The sequence below is a fragment of the Equus przewalskii genome, chromosome 31 (genome assembly GCF_037783145.1).
Source record: "Equus przewalskii isolate Varuska chromosome 31, EquPr2, whole genome shotgun sequence".
In the NCBI taxonomy this organism is placed as follows: domain Eukaryota; kingdom Metazoa; phylum Chordata; class Mammalia; order Perissodactyla; family Equidae; genus Equus; species Equus przewalskii.
The window spans coordinates 6,706,640-6,724,760 of NC_091861.1; the positions used below are offsets into that span (position 1 = coordinate 6,706,640).

The window sequence follows — 18,121 nt, forward strand, 5'->3', positions numbered from 1 at the left end:
CTATAGCTGCTTCTGTCTTCCTAATATGCCCAATGTAATAGTCAGTACTTAATAAATATTTCTTGATTAATTATTTCAAAAAACTTGAGAGGATTAGATATGCCAAAAGAACAAAATAGATCTAAATTGACATTTTGTAGTTGAGTAGTTATTTTAATAGACTAGTTTCGACAAAGTAGTTGAGGCGGAAATCAGATGGCAGAGAGTATGTAGGAGCGAGTGAAGGGTTCAACACTAGAAGATATAAGTTGTATGAGAATGAGAGGGAGAGAGAAAAAGGACCTAGGGGTTGGGGCAGCTAGGATAGGGAACTTTTTGGATTAGAAAAGATCTATACATGTTTAAAGGAACCAGTGGAAATAATGAAATTGCATATGTTAGATGTGGTAGAGAAGATAATTATCTGTATGTAGTAATAATAACTATGGGATTAGGGATACATTTAAATGACTTAACCATAGAAAAGATGAGAGACTTACCTTTCAAACTGTTGAAACTAAAAAAAAAGGTTAAGAGAATGAATATGCATAAACTTAAACAGATGGCCTAGAAGAAAGGACAGGACATAGTGTTGGGGCTGGGAAAGGGAGATTTTTTTAGAGATAAAGGTTGGAAAGAGACAAATAGCAATGACTATGAGAAAGAATTGTGGAACTCAAATGGCATGAGTTTGTAGCTGACCAAGTCTTTTCTTTTTCTATGCTTCCCACCAGTGGTTTTCTGTGCCGAGAAAATAGACGTGGGTTTCATCAAACGTTGGGAATTAGTGGAGACCACAGTGGTAGGGGATGTGAATATTCAGCATGTAAAAGGAAAGTTAGAAGAGAGTGCTTGTATATAAAATTTCAGACAAAATAAAAGTGATTTGCAAGAAGTTATTTCCTTTCCAAAGTTAATAAAACTCATTGGACCTCACAGCTTCCCGGAAATGTACATAAGCCAAGATCTCTGAGCTGTGGTAGATACCAAACCAGCACTAGTTGAGGCCGATTAGCCTGGCCGTTTAAATGATGATATAGTTTTCTTCATTGTTACTATGTGATTTTCATTGTATTCTTAAAACAATAGTCTTTCTCCATCTCGGTTTGTTTATTTATTTATTTATTTATAGTTTTATTTTTATTGAAGTATGATTGACATACAATATTAGTTTCAGGTATACAACATAGTGATGCAACATTTATTTACATTACAAAATAATCACCCTGCTAAGACTAGTAACCGTCTGTCACCATACAAAGTTATTACAATATTGCTGACTATATTCCCTGTGCTGTGTGTTACATCCCCATGACTTATTTTATGACTGGAAGTTCGTACCTCTTACCTCCTTCACTTGTTTCCGCCTTTCCCCCATGCCCCTCTCCTCTGGGAATCGCCAATGTGTTCTCTGTATCTATGAGTCTGTTTCTGTTTTGTTTTGTTTGTTCATTTGTTTGGGGTGTTTTTTAGATTCCACATATAAGTGAAGTCATAAGTATTCTTTCTCTGTCTGGCTTATTTCACTTATACTAAGAGAAATAACTCATTTATTCTTTATACTATAGAATTGATGATTAAATGAAAAGATTGTGGTCACTTGTGGTGTCCAAAGTTAAAGAATTTTAGAAGGAAACAGCCTCCCACTGCACAAACTTTCTTAATATTTCCTAAAGCCATTTTTCTTTATAAGGCAATAAAAATGTATACATTTGGATACAGCCTAAAAACTTGTAATTATCACTAGAGTGGGCAACTTCTTACAATGATTTTATTGCTTCTCTGTTTAGATTCTTTTGCTTGTCCTCCAAAACACCTCTTCATCTGAAAGAAGAAAGGACCAACCCTCTTTTAAAGGGCCTCTTTAAGATATATATGTATGATATGTTATACATATATAAAACATACATAAATTTGTATATATATGAATTTGACTTCTCGGGAGTTTAAATTTTAAAAGATGCTAAAGCCTGGGGCCGGCCCCGTAGCCGAGTGGTTAAGTTCGTGTGCTTTGCTTTGGTGGCCCAGGGTTCAACCTTTTGGATCTTGTGCATGGACCTATTCACCACTCATCAAGCCATGCTGTAGTGGCATCCCACATAGAAGAACTAGAATGACTTACATCTAGGATATACAACTGTGTGCTGGGGCTTTGGGGAGGAAAAAAAAATAGGAGGAAGATTGGCAACAGGTGTTAGCTCAGGGCCAATCTTCCTCAAAAAAAAAAAAAAAATAGAAAGAAAGAAAAAAGATGCTAAAGCAACACTCAAGAGTTAAACTTATCTGCTGCACACATCACAGATACGTATTGATTTACCTGAAGTATACTTTCCTTATAGCTATTCAGGGGCCTTAATTTTATCTATGAAAACAACCAGCCTGTAAAAAGGCAACTAATCTTCCCCAAATTGTATTAGAATACACTTCTGAGCATTACCAATTTCAACTTCATTTTTTTTTTTTTTTTACTGAAACTGAGTTTCAGTAGACTTTAATCTTTTCTCTTTGGTATTTTATTGACCACTTTAGAAAACAGAAGAGCTTTATTACAATTTTTTTCTGACTTTTACAGAATATTTTACTTTAAACTTTCTAAATATAGTGTACTTTAGTTTTAAGAAGGGGATGTTGTATTTTCATAAGATAAAATGACAGAATCCAATTAATGAGAAATCTTAATATTCTTTAGAAATCATGTGAGTAGCTGGGTGTGTGTGTTTAAGATATTTAAGAACATCTGTAAATTTCTAGCACTTATTTCTTTATGATACTTTAAGTAACACATATCTCACGGAAGTTTTGCTCTTTGATTAACTTTTGTACTTTATCTCTGTCTTTATATGTATATATTCTAGGGTCAGTGATGAAAAGGATGCACGAGGATATCTTCAGGCCTTAGCTTCTAAAATGACTGAAGAACTGGAAGCATTAAGAAATTCCAGCCTGGGTACACGAGCAACAGTAAGCTCTGCCATTTTGCATAGAGATTTATCATATTAGGAGGGGGAAAAAAAGACTCAAAAAACCCTATAACAAATCTGAGTATTTTCTTCAGTTCGTCTCGGCTTTAGACTGCTCTAAGGTTTTTCCTGAGAAATCAGTTAATCCATGTCTTTTCCAGGTTAGGAAATCATAACAGATAGCTGCTTAACTGCAATTTGTATGGCTAGCCATTATTGGTAATAACTATAAAAAATAAACTCATTTATATATGTCTACAATTTCTGAATTTAATGAAAAATAATATGTTTTCACAGGTAATGTTTCTGTTCTATTCTGTTACTAGAGAAAGTGCTTTTAAGGAGTTTCCAAATTCACTTGGATTACTAAATTTACATGTGGAAAATAAAATAGGATGGAGCTAAAAACACAGTCACATTTTTTCATAGGATATGCCCTGGAAAATGCGTCGTTTTGCAAAACTGGATATGTCTGCTAGACTGGAGTTGCAGTCAGCTCTGGATGCAGAAATAAGAGCCAAACAGGCCATCCAAGAAGAGCTGAACAAAGTTAAAGCATCTAACATCGTCACAGAATGGTAAGGGTGAATAATGTCATCCTGCTAGAATCATTTCTGAGTTGGTCCAACAGTTTTTGGAGAGAAATTACGTTTCATTTCCTACCTATCACTTTTGTTACAGTGATGCCGAGAAAAAATTTTGATGGGATTTTAAATACAGCCTTGTTTTCCTCTGACTTATCCATAATGTGGAATTAATAGTACTAATTAATATTAATTGACTCTCAAATTTCATTACATTAAATCCAAAATTCCCTCATGTTCAAGAATATTATATTAGTATAAAAATGTAACATATAGTCAGAACAAAATGCAGTCGTCTGAAAATTGTGGCTTCTACCATAGATCTTTTAAAAATAAAGGTTCAATTGAAGGCAGATTTCAAAATGCTATAATATATTTTAATTATAATTATTTTTTCTGTTCTTTTATGTATTAAAAAACGTATATCCCCCCTAGTCTCTGGGACAGCTAGCTAATGAATACATTCCCTCAATTCTTATCACAACAGTTGAACAATTCTTATTCAACAATTTAATGCTGAATAAGTAAATGATAAAATGAAAATCATAATTGGATTGGAAATAAACATGGTTCAAGAATAAGTCAGTATAGGGGATATAGAGGAACAATAGAAAATACATGGTACAAATCAAAATATCAATAGAAAAATCCATTTGGTGCTCGGAATACCAAGGGGTCGAAAGGCATTCAGTCATGAAAGAAACAGAGTCCAAATTCAGGTTTTAATGGTGTGAGGCCTTAGTCCTTAAACTGCAGTCATTAATGTTTTGAATTAAATCAGAGGACAGATACGTGGCACCCCAGTTGAATTATAAATTCTTGTTATAAATAATCCAGGGATAAATTGAGTATGCTTTACTTAAATGTGGTAGTGTGACACTAAAAATGGAAAAAAACCTTTTTCTAGAGAATATGAAGTGATCCCGGCATAAAAAGCTACTAAATGTCATTCTCTGTGTTGTAATTTGGATCTTTCTTCTTATGCCTAAGAGAGATGAGTTTACACATTTGTTCATAAATCAGGGATATGAGTCAAACTGAAAAATTATAAACTTACTCATATATGTTCTCCACTTTCATGGTTCTCTATGAAAGAAGTCTAACAGAATTCTAAAATTAACGTTTGATTTTATGACATTTTTTAATTTAATACTTTAGCTCTAGGTCAGCAACTTTTTCCATAACAGTACAGATAGGAAATATTTTAGGCTTTTCGGGCCATATAGTCTCTGTCTGCTCAATTCTGCTATGCAGCCGTAGACAATATGTAAATGAATGAGCCTGGCTGTGTTCCAGTGAAACTTTATTTATACGAGAATAGATGACAGGGTGGCTTTGTCCTTCCTGCAGAAGTTTGCAGTGCCCCAGTTTAGCGTGACTGACATTTGAATCACGTCAGTTGGACTACATACATGACGACCCACTGTAGCAGTAATAATAATGGCATTTTTCCTTTTTTTTCTCTTATTTAAGTAAACTAAAAGATTCAGAGAAGAAGAACTTGGAACTGCTATCAGAAATTGAACAGCTGATAAAGGACACTGAAGAGCTTAGATCTGAAAAGGGTATGGGAATGTGTTTTACATCATCAGGACTTAATGTTCCGTTATGAACACAGGAGTCAAGTTACAGTCATGTGTCGCTTAACGACAGGGATACCTTCTGAGAAAGGTGTCACTAGTTTATTTCATCGTTGTGCGAACGTCACAGGGTGACTCGCACAAACCTAGATGGCATAGTCTACTGCACACCTAGGCCCTGTGGCACTGATCTTAGGAGGTCACGTCATTTATGCAGTTCATTGGTGACCAAAGTGTCATCATGCAGCGCATGACTGGATCGTGTTGGGTGTAGAATTGTTCACATACGCAGTTTTGGCACTCATTTATGCATATGTGTACGTATATGTGATACCCACACACATGTGGTAGACTGGTCTCTGAGTCATTTTGTTTTGCTTATACATTGTTTAAAAGATTTCATAGTAACAGAAGAACTTACTTTGTCGTAAATTTGACTTTTCTCAGTGCCATGGACTATTTTACGAGTAGTATTTTTGTGATTGGAAAAAAATTACTATTTTATGACACACTGACGAAGAATTATTTTGGCATTTCAGTGTCTTCTTCCATGTTTGATTCTTAAATTGCTTGCGCTGTGGGATTTCCCAGAATTTATTTCCATTTTCTTGAAAACGTTACTTGACCATTTTTCCATTAATGTAAAAAGTAACCAGGAGTGCTTGGTAGCTCTCTTACATGAACTTCTTAAACTTTCTTTCCATAATGTGGGCATTAATATTGTGGAGATTTAATAAAAAGAAACTCAGGATGTTATTTTCTTAATGAAGGGATCTCTCATTTGCAGTTATTAGAAATTCGTTTTCCTGACAAAGAGCTTTCCAGAGTGAACACTGAACTAGTTAATGGGCTTTGTGTTATGCTGGCGTGCTTCCCTGTCGTTTCCTGGTTCTGTGACATGGGTGATGTAGAGCTGGGTGGATCTCTGCATCTGCTTTTAAAATTGTGGAGGAAAGAGGGCAATCACGTAAAGGAGTTAACGGGAAAAAGCTGTTAAACGTGGTGGAGGCATCATGCTAAAATGAGAAGCAAGCTGAGTTTTCATACGGGAAGAGTAGACGGGAGCTGCGTTATTTAGTGAGTAGAGGAAACAGAATATATAAGACATGGAGGCCCTGTAGCCCGAAAGGCAATTTATATAGAAAAGGGATCGGTGCAGAGTATGGCTCAACTATGACACACCAGATGATGTTGACCACATCATGTATTAGAATAGCTCTAAACCTGGGAAAGAAAAAACTTAAGTTTATCACATTGCCTTATGAAAGCATGTTAACCTGTAGTTTTTTATTTGGATTTTGAACATTGCAGAATAATAAAATTTCACTCTACATTGAACATAATGTACTATGCTACTTAATGTAATGTGATATTTACATAATAAGGGCAAGGATTTTTTCCTGCTTTATTTACTGTTATATCCCTGGTATCTAGACAGGGTTTGGCACATAGTAGGCTCTCAATAAATATTTATTGACTGATTGAATTTCTGAACGTACTGCCTTATCTAGCAACTGTGGTATATTATTGGAGAGTAATATGGAAAGCACACAGAGTAATTGATGTCGGTGCCTAAAGAAATGGAAATCAAAAATGTGTGTTTGGTTGTTTCTGCTTTTTCCTCCCTAGTATTTCTACTTTGAGAATTATTTTGGAAATTATGCATTTAAAGTTAATACCATAGCCAAGAGATATGTGTGAAAGTTTTTTAATTCGTCTGAGAAAAGCTAGGGTTTGGATTCTTCATTCTGTCAATAAACAATGCCCAAACTCAGATAGAGACCTTGACAAAAGTTTTTTTCGTAATTAAATACATTTGTTTTATCACTGCATTATTTTCTTATAAAAGATTATTTATATTAAAGCATACTATATGCTTGATAAGAATCTTTCAAAACAGAAACCTTGCTGCATGATAAATTAGCTTAGAAAAATCAGACATAACCAGGGCCCTATTTTTAAAATTCTCTCAAGTCTACCAAAAGATTTGATGTATTTTTTATGGTGTACTCTACGGGAAAAGAAAGAAATTCAAGAACTCAAGTAAGTCAAGAAACATATATTTCAAAGAGACTGATATAATCTAACTATTAAGTGATATTCCAAGAGACACTAATGTATTTTAGTTTTTTAAAAATGTAGAGTTAATAATGTTGATCAGCTTTAAAATAGGGTAGTTTGTGAATAGCTTTTAAGAGATTCAGACAGGAAAGGTTGTCCATAAAAATTTAGTTTTAATTGTTCTAGTTTTAAAAAAGGTTGCTGCTGTCTTCTAGGTGTAGAGCCCCGAGACTCACAGCATTCTTTCTTGGCATTTTTGAATGCGCCTCCCGATGCTCTGGATCAACTGGAAGTAAGTGTTAAACTTTCCACATCTCCTCTGGGGTCGATTTAAAGTTCGCTTTGTGATTTAAAGTTGACTTGCAATAAAACTGTTTTATCACATCCCACGTGTGAGGATCCCACATAAGAATCTTCTATAAACAGAAACATATTAGGAAAGGAATATGTTCTGCGTTCTTATGGAAACGCTAATCACATTTGTATTTAAGAAAAATCTAAGAAAGGCCTAAATATGAGAGTCATTATAAGATTTAAAAGAAATTTCGTCTCTTCCCCTAAGAAACAGTAAGTGCAGAACAAATCCTAACTTTGAAATAATTTTGAGACTTTTCTTTGTTTTGTGAAGCACAGAGCCACAGTAAAAGCAAGTGAAAGTGTCAGAGCTCACAGCAGGGCAGTGCTGGTTCTAGTTCAAAATCAATTCAGTGTTTTATAAATGTACAAGAAGAATGCTTTTTGTTAAAAGTATTACATACAGTGTATTAGGCAGATTCCATAATAATGTAATAATGAGTGTATGACTCTGTCCTTCATTGGAAAAAAAACAATTTTATAACATAAAGTATATTTTTGTCTCAGAAAATTCGTTAGTGGTTATTTCTTTATTCAGCAAATAACCGTATAGCTCTGTGCAAGGCGTTGTTCTAGGTGCCGGCGATGCGGTGACCCAATAGCCGGATCCCGCCCCCAGTGAGCTCCCTTGAGCGGGGACAGCGAGAAGCGGGGACGCTGCGGCTTACCTTTAGTCGCTCCCTTCGAAAGCGCTTACATTTGCTTTGATTATTACTGATTTGCCATGAGCTTTATTTTACATTTTGAGCACAGTATATGAATTATACTTCATTCCTTTGGGAAAGGGAAAAAGAATCACTCTTTATAAAGTAATTAATGAGTTTCTGAGTTTCTTGAGAAACGATAACAGTGATTGCTTTTCTCATTTATTTATTTGAATTAATGTCATTTGCCTTTCAATTGTTTTACAAAATTTTTGATTTATTATTTGTTATTAAATTGCTTCATCCATATTTTCTATTTTTTTATTGCTGTATTCGTTAAATAGGATTCCTTTTCTTCTTCCTCATCTTCACTGATTGATTTTTTGGATGACGTAAGTCTTTGATTTTCAAACCAATGCATCCTTCAGTAAAAGAGATCAGTGAATTGGTATCAAGAATTTGCCTAGTAATGCAGTCAGTTTTAGAAATATCATGCTTGATAATTTATTTGTGAGCCAAAATTTGCTCTTTTCTTATCTTAAATATAATGAACAGTTTATCATTATTAGACATAATAAAGTAAAAGTATACTTTGAAAAATGCTTTGGCCATCAGAGAAACTCTTTATTTCCATTCTTTGCGACAATTCCGAAGACTGGAATACTTATTGATTATTGTCACTATATAGATATATATATAAATAATTGCTCATTTTTATTTTTCTTGGTGATTTCTATTTCACATTTCCCCTTTTTATGTACTTTGCTATTTAATGTCTATGTTAGTTGAAAGTAAACCTCTGGTGGTATAATCAGAAAAAGTGACATGTTTTATTAAATCTTCCAGTAGATTTTATCGTGACACAATAATTGAGTACAAATCAACTTTTATTGCTGACAGCATTTCTCTTCTAATGTGGAAAGTAATTTTAGTTAACATATGCACTATATGCACTATAAATTGACTGCATTATCATTTTTTCTCCTAAATTAATTCTATAGATTTAATAATTTAGACGTTCCTAATGTATATTGTTCATTTCCTTTCCAGAAATACCTGACAAATACATTCTGTCTGTTCCACTTTAAATGGCACAATAATTCTTGTTGTAAAGCATTTTATTATACTGTTGAACATTCAGTCTTTCCAGAAATTGGGAAATAAAATAGGTTCAAATGCAAATATTGTGCATAGAACTGTTTTTTAAACCAGGGAAAATTCTTTAAACGTTTTATTTTTTGTGTTTTGTTAAATATAATTCTTATATTCAGAGGAGTATTTAGCGTAATTTTCAACTAAGGGAAACCTTGATCTAGATTTTTTAAATTATTTTAAAGAGTTTTTTATATCTTTTAAATATTTATACCAAGGTGTGCACCTTTTCATTCTAAATGGAAACCATTTTATTGTTCTCGAGACAAATAATTATTTAAATAGTTAATTCTACAGTATGATAAAAAAGAACTCTCTTGATGTACGATAGTGTTTCATTTTACACTCTGCTGCATATTTCACTACACTAACGTACTCCACATGGGGTTTTGATACAGATACTTTCCAGCTTAAAAGCAATGGGAAGGAAGTTGGAATAAATTAGTTGTTCTTTTCGCCATTTTCATTTTCATTTTTCTTTCTAACAAACTCTTCTCTACATCCCCTTTTCTCCCACAAAACTCTTTGAATGTACAACGTAGGAATAGTATGTGTTTTGGGGGATAGGTTAACTCTTCCCAGGAGAAGAGCTCGCGGGAATGCACGCCTCAGCCCGCTCCCTTCTCATCTCAGCTCACACATGCTGTCTTCTAACGCCACCGCCCAGCGTAGCGACTGTTTCCCGCACTGACTTTCCTCCGGGAGCACCCTTCGTTAGGTTCGCCCACTGTCACTCAGCATGAACTCTGATCAATAGACAACTAAATTTTAAAGCAGCACAAAGGAACTCCTAATGTAAAGTGAAAAGGAGTTGAGTTCACAAAGACTGCTGACTCTTTAAGATTCAGGCTCCAGGTTTTAAAAGGCAAGATTTTTCCCTCGTTTGCTTCCTAAATTCTCTTGCCCAGTTTATTGGTTATATGCATAAGTTGACTCAGTCCTGCCTCTACCACTTTGTCGGTGTATGATTTGGAGCAAGTTATCTAACCTTTCTTTACCCCAGTTTGCTCATCAGACAAGCAGGAATAATAGTTCTAATCTCATAAGATTGTTTGAGAATTCAAAGAAACAATGTATGTAATGCCCTCGATAAATATCAGTTATTGTTTCCTTACTCTTAATAGGCCAGGTCCCTCCCTTCCTGTGTTCTCTTTAGCTTTCGTTCTTGATGTGAATTCAGTTTCATTTAAATGCTTTCTTAGCTCTTCATTGCTCAGCGTTCCACGCACTGCCAATATGAATCACTGTACTTGCCTCCTCCTGCCTTGTCGAATCACATTGCTATTGGAAAATTATTATTACCTATCACGGCAAAGGCCAGCAGTCAGCTCCCATTTAAAAAAAATTTGTATTCTTACTTCATATTTTATATCGTAAACTTCTTGTTTCTCTTTATAGTTTGTAACTACGACCCTCCTTCCCAGAGTTATCATTCATTTCATCATCAAAGTCATAGTAGAATATGTTTTGAATAATAGTATTCGATCTTTGGCGTGCTTGGGTTCAGCATCCAAGATGTTTAGTATAAAACTCAAGTTATATGGCTTCCTTGCTCTTAGGCATTTGGATTCTTAAGGAATAAAACAAATCTTGATTGTTCTTTGTGCTAAAACTGGTTAGATTGTTGTGTATGATGCTTACAATATGTGACTGCCCTCTGTCCTAAGTAGACTGTTACTAACCCATAGAACACATCTTCTGGTCTTTCTTTTCTGTTTGCTATCTCCTTACTGTAGAAAAGAAAAAGATTATGTTAAAGACCTAAAATTTGAATTGCAGGTGGAACTTGTAGGTATGGGAGGGATTGAGGCTAGTATTAAGCAAAATCGCAGAAATCACATTTTCTTTGGTGTCCACACATCTGTGGCCTTCTCCATCTGCCCCCTGTAGCCTGTGCCTCATCCTGCCCTCTGCTTCTGCAGAGCTTTACCACCAGTGCCTCCCTCCTCAAAATTACCTTCTACTTTTTTCCTTAACCTCCCACACAGGCTTATTAAAACTGTAATTCCTTTACTTAACACAGTTCACATAATCACTCTCTCACCTTGATTGTTTTCTCAGTAGGTTTTGCCTGTTAATTCAAAATTCAAGTGAATGCCAGGATTTGAGGCCATATGAGAAGACGTTTGGAGCAAGATGTTTTCCTTTTAAGTCACACTGTTTAGACAACTCTTTCTATGTGTGAGAGGAACCTTGACGGAAGAGAAGGAATACATGTAACACCAGTCCCTTCCTTCCCTCTGATTCAGGCAAAGCAGAATACATTCTCAAGCACTCTGTCTGTAACTCAGGAGAACTTGGGCATTTGGGCTTTTCTACAGGTAGAATCATAGACTTTTGAAGGAGCAAATAACTTGATAAAATATTTTGTCCAGTGGTTTTAGCCATTATGTATCACAAGATGCTCCCGTTAGTAAGAGTGACTTTTTAGGATTTTTCAATCCTTAAGGGAATAGGGAAGTAGTGATAGGTTATGTATGACATTCTTTAAGGAAGATAAAGGGGTTTTTAGTTAATTTTAAGAAAAATTGAGACCATTTTGCTAAGTGGTCTCTTGGGTAAGGCATTCCCACATGAAGTATTAAGACAGCAGTAGAGCAGACACCAGGAACCCTTCTGCTCTAGAAATTATTTCCTCTTCTACCCTCACCCCTTCTCTCAACCCTGCATTCCCAATCCTGGACTTCCCATGATTACTCTATATTAGGCCCAGCCTCTTCCTCCAGGTAACAGATGGGGTGAGGGCAAATGAGTCTTAGCCACATGGGTTTCCCCCATCTGTGCCCATCATCCCAGTGGTGACAGATCCCAGGATCATCAGACCAAGCTACAGGAACTTCCTGTTCTGTTCAGTTCATTCTCTTGTTTTCAAATGAACCCCAAAAATGCTTGGCTTGACTGTATTAAAGGTAATACTAATTGTAGCCATATAAATGAACTACTTGCTCTTTATTTTTGATAAACATATTGTCACATATTAAATATATACCAGGTAAGTTTTGAATTTTACTAAATTACAATTCTACACTCTGTTCCTTTAGGCCAAGTTCACAAAAATGGAACTTGCCCATTTACATGGCAAATGAGAATGTACCAACTTGCTTTTTGGAGGTTGTCTTACTGTAGTGTACTGAGGAAAGAGTAAATGGAGGAATTAAAGCTCTAGAACATAAAGGTCAGACATAAAGACATAGCGGTAGTACCTATTTTCTAACTATCTAGTCCTCCTAATATTGTTTTCTTTTCTTATATTCTGGCATATTAAGAGAAGCAAGTAGTCTGAGAGTATTGGCAAGCTGAATTCTACTCTTGGTTTTGCCCTCATATAAAATCTTACTAAGATGTCCCAAAATACTTAATTCAGTCCTGGCTCCTAGCTTCCTTCATTCATCTCTTACTTTTAACGTTGTTCTCTCCCTTAGCTTCTTTCATATTCTATCATAACGAATCACAGAAATCCGAGGCCTGGTAACATAGTTTTAGCTCCATGTGGGGAAAGTTGATCACACATGATGATCAATGGAAGACGGAACTTTAAAACATGCATGGTAAAGATAGTTTAATCCTATGATCAAAACTAGGTCTAGATCCTTCTGGAGAAATTATGGCATTTCTGAAATTTCCGCCTTCAATTCTTATTTTTGAAAACTCCCGTCTACATACCAACTTGAAACTGTCACATTTCAGAAGATTGTCATATGCAGTCTTTCCCTAATTTAGGTATTATGTTATATTGTATATACTGTATATGTATTTTATGATATATATTATGTTGTAATGTACTTGGGCAATCTAGAGGGAAAGAAGCATGACTACATAATGTTTTACCTCTTCAGTATTTTACTAAATAAGACCTCTGGAATTCGTTAACTGAACCTTAAAATCTATTAGCCAAATTATGTGTCCATAAGATAAATTACTTCTTTTGGTTTCTGCTTATATGCTTACTTCCATAATCAGCCTTAAAGTTCTGGTGGCAATTTATAGACCTAGATATAAAATACGTTTTTTTTTTTTTTTCGTGAGGAAGAGTAACCCTGACATAACATCTGTTGGCAATCTTCCTCTTTTAGCTTGAGGAAGATTGTCCTTAAGCTAACATCTGTGCCAATCTTCCTCTATTTTGTATGTGGGATGCTGCCACAGCATGGCTTGATGAGCAATGTGTAGGTCTGCTCCCAGGATCCGAACCCACAAACTCCAGGCTACTGAAGCAGGTGTGAAAACTTAACTAGTATGCCACTGGGCCAGCCCCTAAAATGCATATTTCTAAATGGTATATAGTTGCATCTTAAGACAAGTACTGGTTTCCATTGTTTGCTATGAGACCAATTTCAGTGTTTATAGAACACTGTGTTGTGTGGGGGTGTGTATGAGAGCCAAAGTGTGTGTGTGTTTTTCTCTAAACGCACCATCAGGAAAAAGTATAATTTGCCCTTGTCTACTGAAAACATATGTAGTTGTCTGATTTAGAGGTAGACACTTGGGAAGAACGTTATTACTATGGTGTTTAGTATCACTGTTACCTTTATACAGTGCCAGCTTAGAAAATGTGTTGTCCTTCATATGCAAAGATAGTTTTGAGAGGCATTTTGACTAGTATTTAGTATAGTGGTAACATTTACTTTGAGCTATTTATTCTCTTTTCCATGGTTTTAGCATACTTCAGATTCTGGTCTAGAAGTAGGGATAGGCAAAAAGTAAAGGTTTCTTTTTGGTAAACATTTTAGCACTTTTTCCATGTGTAGTACTATACTATGCACAATGGCAGGTACTAATATAAATCAGATATAGAACTAGACCTCAAAATGCTTATCTTATTTTTAGAAAAAATAAATATATAGTTAAATACTATGTGATGTAGAAAGTGAGAGATGGCATAAGAAATATTCAGGTTGAGTATCGTGGAATTTCAGAAGGATTCATTCAGTATTTATTAAGAATTTTTAAATTTACAGGCTTTATGCTAAGTATCATACGATATTTCCTGCCTTTAAGGGTGTGAGTCTGGTGTAAAAAACAAACACCTCAATAAATAATTATAACACCATTGGGAGAAGTACAGTAATTAAAGATATGGACAGCATATCATGGGAGTATAAAGGAGAGCTATCTAACTGAACCAGGAGGGGCCAGAAAAACTTTCTAAAAGAAATAATGCCTCAGCTGGCCCTTCACCAATGAGTATGGTCAGCGAGATAAAAGACAGGCTGTATAAAAGGAGTATATTCTAGGCAGGCAGAGCATGGTTGGGGAGGGGGAGTTTGCTGAAAGCAAAGAGGATGAATCAGAGAAAAGAAATGAGTTTGAAGACAGGCAGAGGCCACAATCAGGATGACTTTACATTCCATATTTGGAGCTTAGATTTAATCAGCCCCGTGTGTAATAATTATTAAAAGGTTTAACAGAGGGGAAAGATGACCAGCTTCATTTTGGACAAGTTTGAAGTGCCTGAGGGACATCCTTGTGGAGATGTCCAGCAGGTAGTTTTCTATGTGAGTCAGAAGCTTAAGGAAAAGGAGTGAACTGACAATAAGAGATTTGAAAAAGAGCAGCAGAGTTGAAAGTGGATGAGATCTCTCCAGATCGTAGCTTGAGAAAAGCAGTGAGCCAGAACAGAAACCTGGGATCTCTCACATTGAGAAGGGGGTGGAGGCAGAGGACTCCACAAAAGAGAAGGAGGAGCAATGGTCAGAGGGGATGAGGTTACCCAGGAAGGCCTTGTGTCACAAAAACTAAGGGAGGACAGAGCTGTAAGGTGGGAACAGTCAGCAGCCTCAGGGACAGCCGAGATGCTGGTGTGATGGGACAAAGAGGAAATACTGATCTTAGCAGCATTTCGTTATCGTGATCAAAGCAGAAGCCACACTGTGTTGTATTGAGAAGTGAATGGAGAGGCCAGGAGGTTCAGAGAGTAAGTGTGTACCATTTCTCAGAAGTCTGACTAAGAAGGTTTGAATCCTAGCTCCACCACTTAGTTTTGTGACCTGTGGCAAGTTAATTTGTTTCCTTCATGTCTAAAATGGGGATCTTAATACCTACCTTATTGGGTTTCTATGAGAATTAAGAGTTAATATATGTAAAATGCTTTGCAAAGTACCTGTATATATTATACACATGATAAATATTAGCTGCTATCATTAAGGAAGAAAAGGGAGAGTTTAAATGTTAGAGGAAGGGTTGGGGGTCGACTCATTTAATGTTTGGTCTTGGGGGAAAACGGGAGAGACAGGCACTTCCTATTAATGACTGAGGGAATATAAGCAGGTTTGAACCTGAGACTTTAGCCTCCACCATAGTGGAAGACTGGCTGGGCTAAGAAACAAGAACTTGTTTAGAAATCTGCAGGCCTTCTAATCCTGGTTTGCTATGAACTCTTTGGGATAGTGTTCAAGTCACCTTCCATTCCACTTCCTATAGAAAGAAATAATAGTTCCTGTTTAGCAATCTGCCAACTCATTGTACAAGATAAAACCAATAATCTTGAAAGATGTTTCTTATTTTTGAGGTTATCTCTGAAATCTTCGATTACTCCTGTAGACTCAGTTTATCAATTCCTTCCTCTAGGTCCCCATGAAAATCTTGTACATCCTTCCTCCAGGTTCACATACAAACTTTGTACATATCTCAGTTATAGCATTTGTCATGATGGCCTGGTGTTTTCCCCACCAGTCTGTGAACTGCCATACCCTCTTTATCTCTTAAGTATCTGACATATTGTAAACCCTCAATAAATTCTAGGTTGAATTGAATATAGGAAATTGCTGAGTAGATATGGTTTATATTTATGAAGCTCTACTGCTTAAGCATTACAAAGTTTCCAAAACTTGAAAAATATTTTGATATAATTGCTACCTACTTTTTGGTACTGTTAGTTTTTCCTAATTGCTTATTTCTTTAGCATCAGAAAAGTGAAGGTCTCTCTTTTGACTAAGTCTAATATCTAGTCAGGATGGACCATATTGTTGAAGTAACTGTTTTTGTCTCAGTACATTATCAATAATTCTGGAGGCCTAATTTAGCTTTTATCATTTAAAAGATTCGTCTTTGAAAAGAGTGAGAATTTGGTAGGTAAATGTCTGATGCAAAACTAGTTAACTAAATATTTTATTAAATGCTTACCAGTACTAAATCAGAGTTACTTAGATCCTTTTTGTTTTCACGTTTCAAGTTGCTACTACCAACCTTTCCAGAAAAGAGCTCGTCCACCCCTTGATGGGGTGTTATTTTGCGGGTCACTCTTTGTGCAAGGTCCAATGAAAACTTTATCATCACTCTTAGACCTGGTCTGAACAACTAGTTCTTCCCTGTCCTATCCTCCAGTTTTTCCTGGAAATACGTGTACTTTCCAGCCTATCAAAAATGTCTTTTTGTGTATGTTTATATACTTTGTCTGTTAATACAGTAGTAGTCATTGAGAGTCGTGTGTCAATATTTGTAACATGCAGTATTCTCCTTTCTCTGTTGAAGCGCTCTCCATCCTGTACTCCAGCTAGCAAAGGCAGACGTGTAAGAGACCATTGCATTTGTGTACCCATTCCTGATGCCCTCTACCCTGTCTCTTATCCTTTTGCCTGTGGTTGCAAAACACGCTGACGTTTTTGTGATGTATTATGACACATATTGCATGCTTTGTGCTGCTGCTCCTGCTATCGCTACTCTGCTTTTCTGTATTTTGGTTTTTGGGGGTTTTTTTTGGCTTTGGCCGCAAAGCTTTAGGAATGTTCGTATAAATTTCTGTAACCAAGCTACTAAAGTTACAAGGTATCTTTTTTATTTTGATTGGGGAAAAAAGTAATCCTAAAGTATGCTTTCTGAATTGATCACATACAAAGTAAATGAGTTTCTAAATAAGAATCTGATACAAGCAAATATGTAGAGATTTCTTAGATATTTTAATTATGTAGAAAGAAAACATAATTCATATTGTGCAAAATTCAAAAAAGCTTTGGGACAAGTTCTTGATCTTATTGACTATAATTTTTTGTAAATTGATTCAGTTCTGGAGAAATCTTTGATAGGCTTTTTGGTATGTAGTTCAAAGGACTGTCCCTAAATATCTTCTGTTTGTAGGTTTGAGGCAATAATGTTAATAATAAATAAATCATTTATATTCTAAGATATTTCCAATATTTGTAACGTTCTTAGATATGTATTGATAACGAACTATATACATTTTCCCATGCTGTGGGTAGCTCAGTGTTTCTCATCTGAAATGGGCCAGCCACTAGCTCTATCCTGCAAGATTCGGACATGCCCAGAGTAGGGAATCCATTTGTGGAAAGGTCTTAAGTTTTTCTAAACCAGCCTCCACTCCAACACCAGTGTACCAACATGCAGACTCCCTGGTTGAGAAGCAGTGGGCTAGCTGATACTGTTTGCTCTGCTTTTCGTATTTGATGTAAAATAGTAATGTTAATAAGGAAGGTCTGTGATAGACATAAGTTTTTAACTTTCAGCTTCATTATCACTGGTATTGATCACCACCTTAAATCCAGAATTCTTGGACTGGGAAAGTGCTAGATCAGGGAGTTCTCTGGTTTGTGGAAGGCATGGGAAGTGGTAGGATAGCCCACCGCTTTCTGTGCTCCTGCCTTTCTGGTGTGATGGAGGGTTGAGTGAAAAATAAACATGATTAACCCTAATACAGCATATATTTCAAACTGCTATTTAATAATGAATAAGCGGTTCAGATACCAGTGATATGACCAGTAGAACCGCAACTTCAACTGATATCTCATTAACTAATGAAGTTTGCAAAAAGATTGCTGATTCAAATGATTTCTTGATTACTTTAACATTTTTAG

At 35.7% G+C, this 18,121-nt stretch overlaps 1 protein-coding gene across 20 annotated transcripts in view; it reads left to right on the forward strand.

Annotated features, from left to right (window-relative positions):
- CDC42BPA (CDC42 binding protein kinase alpha) overlaps positions 1 to 18,121 on the forward strand; it is a 327,094-nt gene that overhangs the window by 248,605 nt on the left and 60,368 nt on the right. For 9 of the 20 annotated variants that reach the window (XR_011535396.1, XM_070602640.1, XM_070602622.1 and 6 more), the window contains 6 exons: positions 2,835 to 2,940; positions 3,369 to 3,517; positions 4,997 to 5,088; positions 7,380 to 7,456; positions 8,507 to 8,554; positions 16,785 to 16,823. Coding sequence is in view for 18 of the 20 variants with exons in the window: in XM_070602640.1 (XP_070458741.1) it covers positions 2,835 to 2,940; positions 3,369 to 3,517; positions 4,997 to 5,088; positions 7,380 to 7,456; positions 8,507 to 8,554; positions 16,785 to 16,823 (511 nt within the window). In the remaining 2 variants the exon portion in view is untranslated. The remainder of the gene's footprint in view (positions 1 to 2,834; positions 2,941 to 3,368; positions 3,518 to 4,996; positions 5,089 to 7,379; positions 7,457 to 8,506; positions 8,555 to 16,784; positions 16,824 to 18,121) is intronic. The other 11 variants (XR_011535397.1, XM_070602641.1, XM_070602625.1 and 8 more) reach the window with 3 other exon arrangements.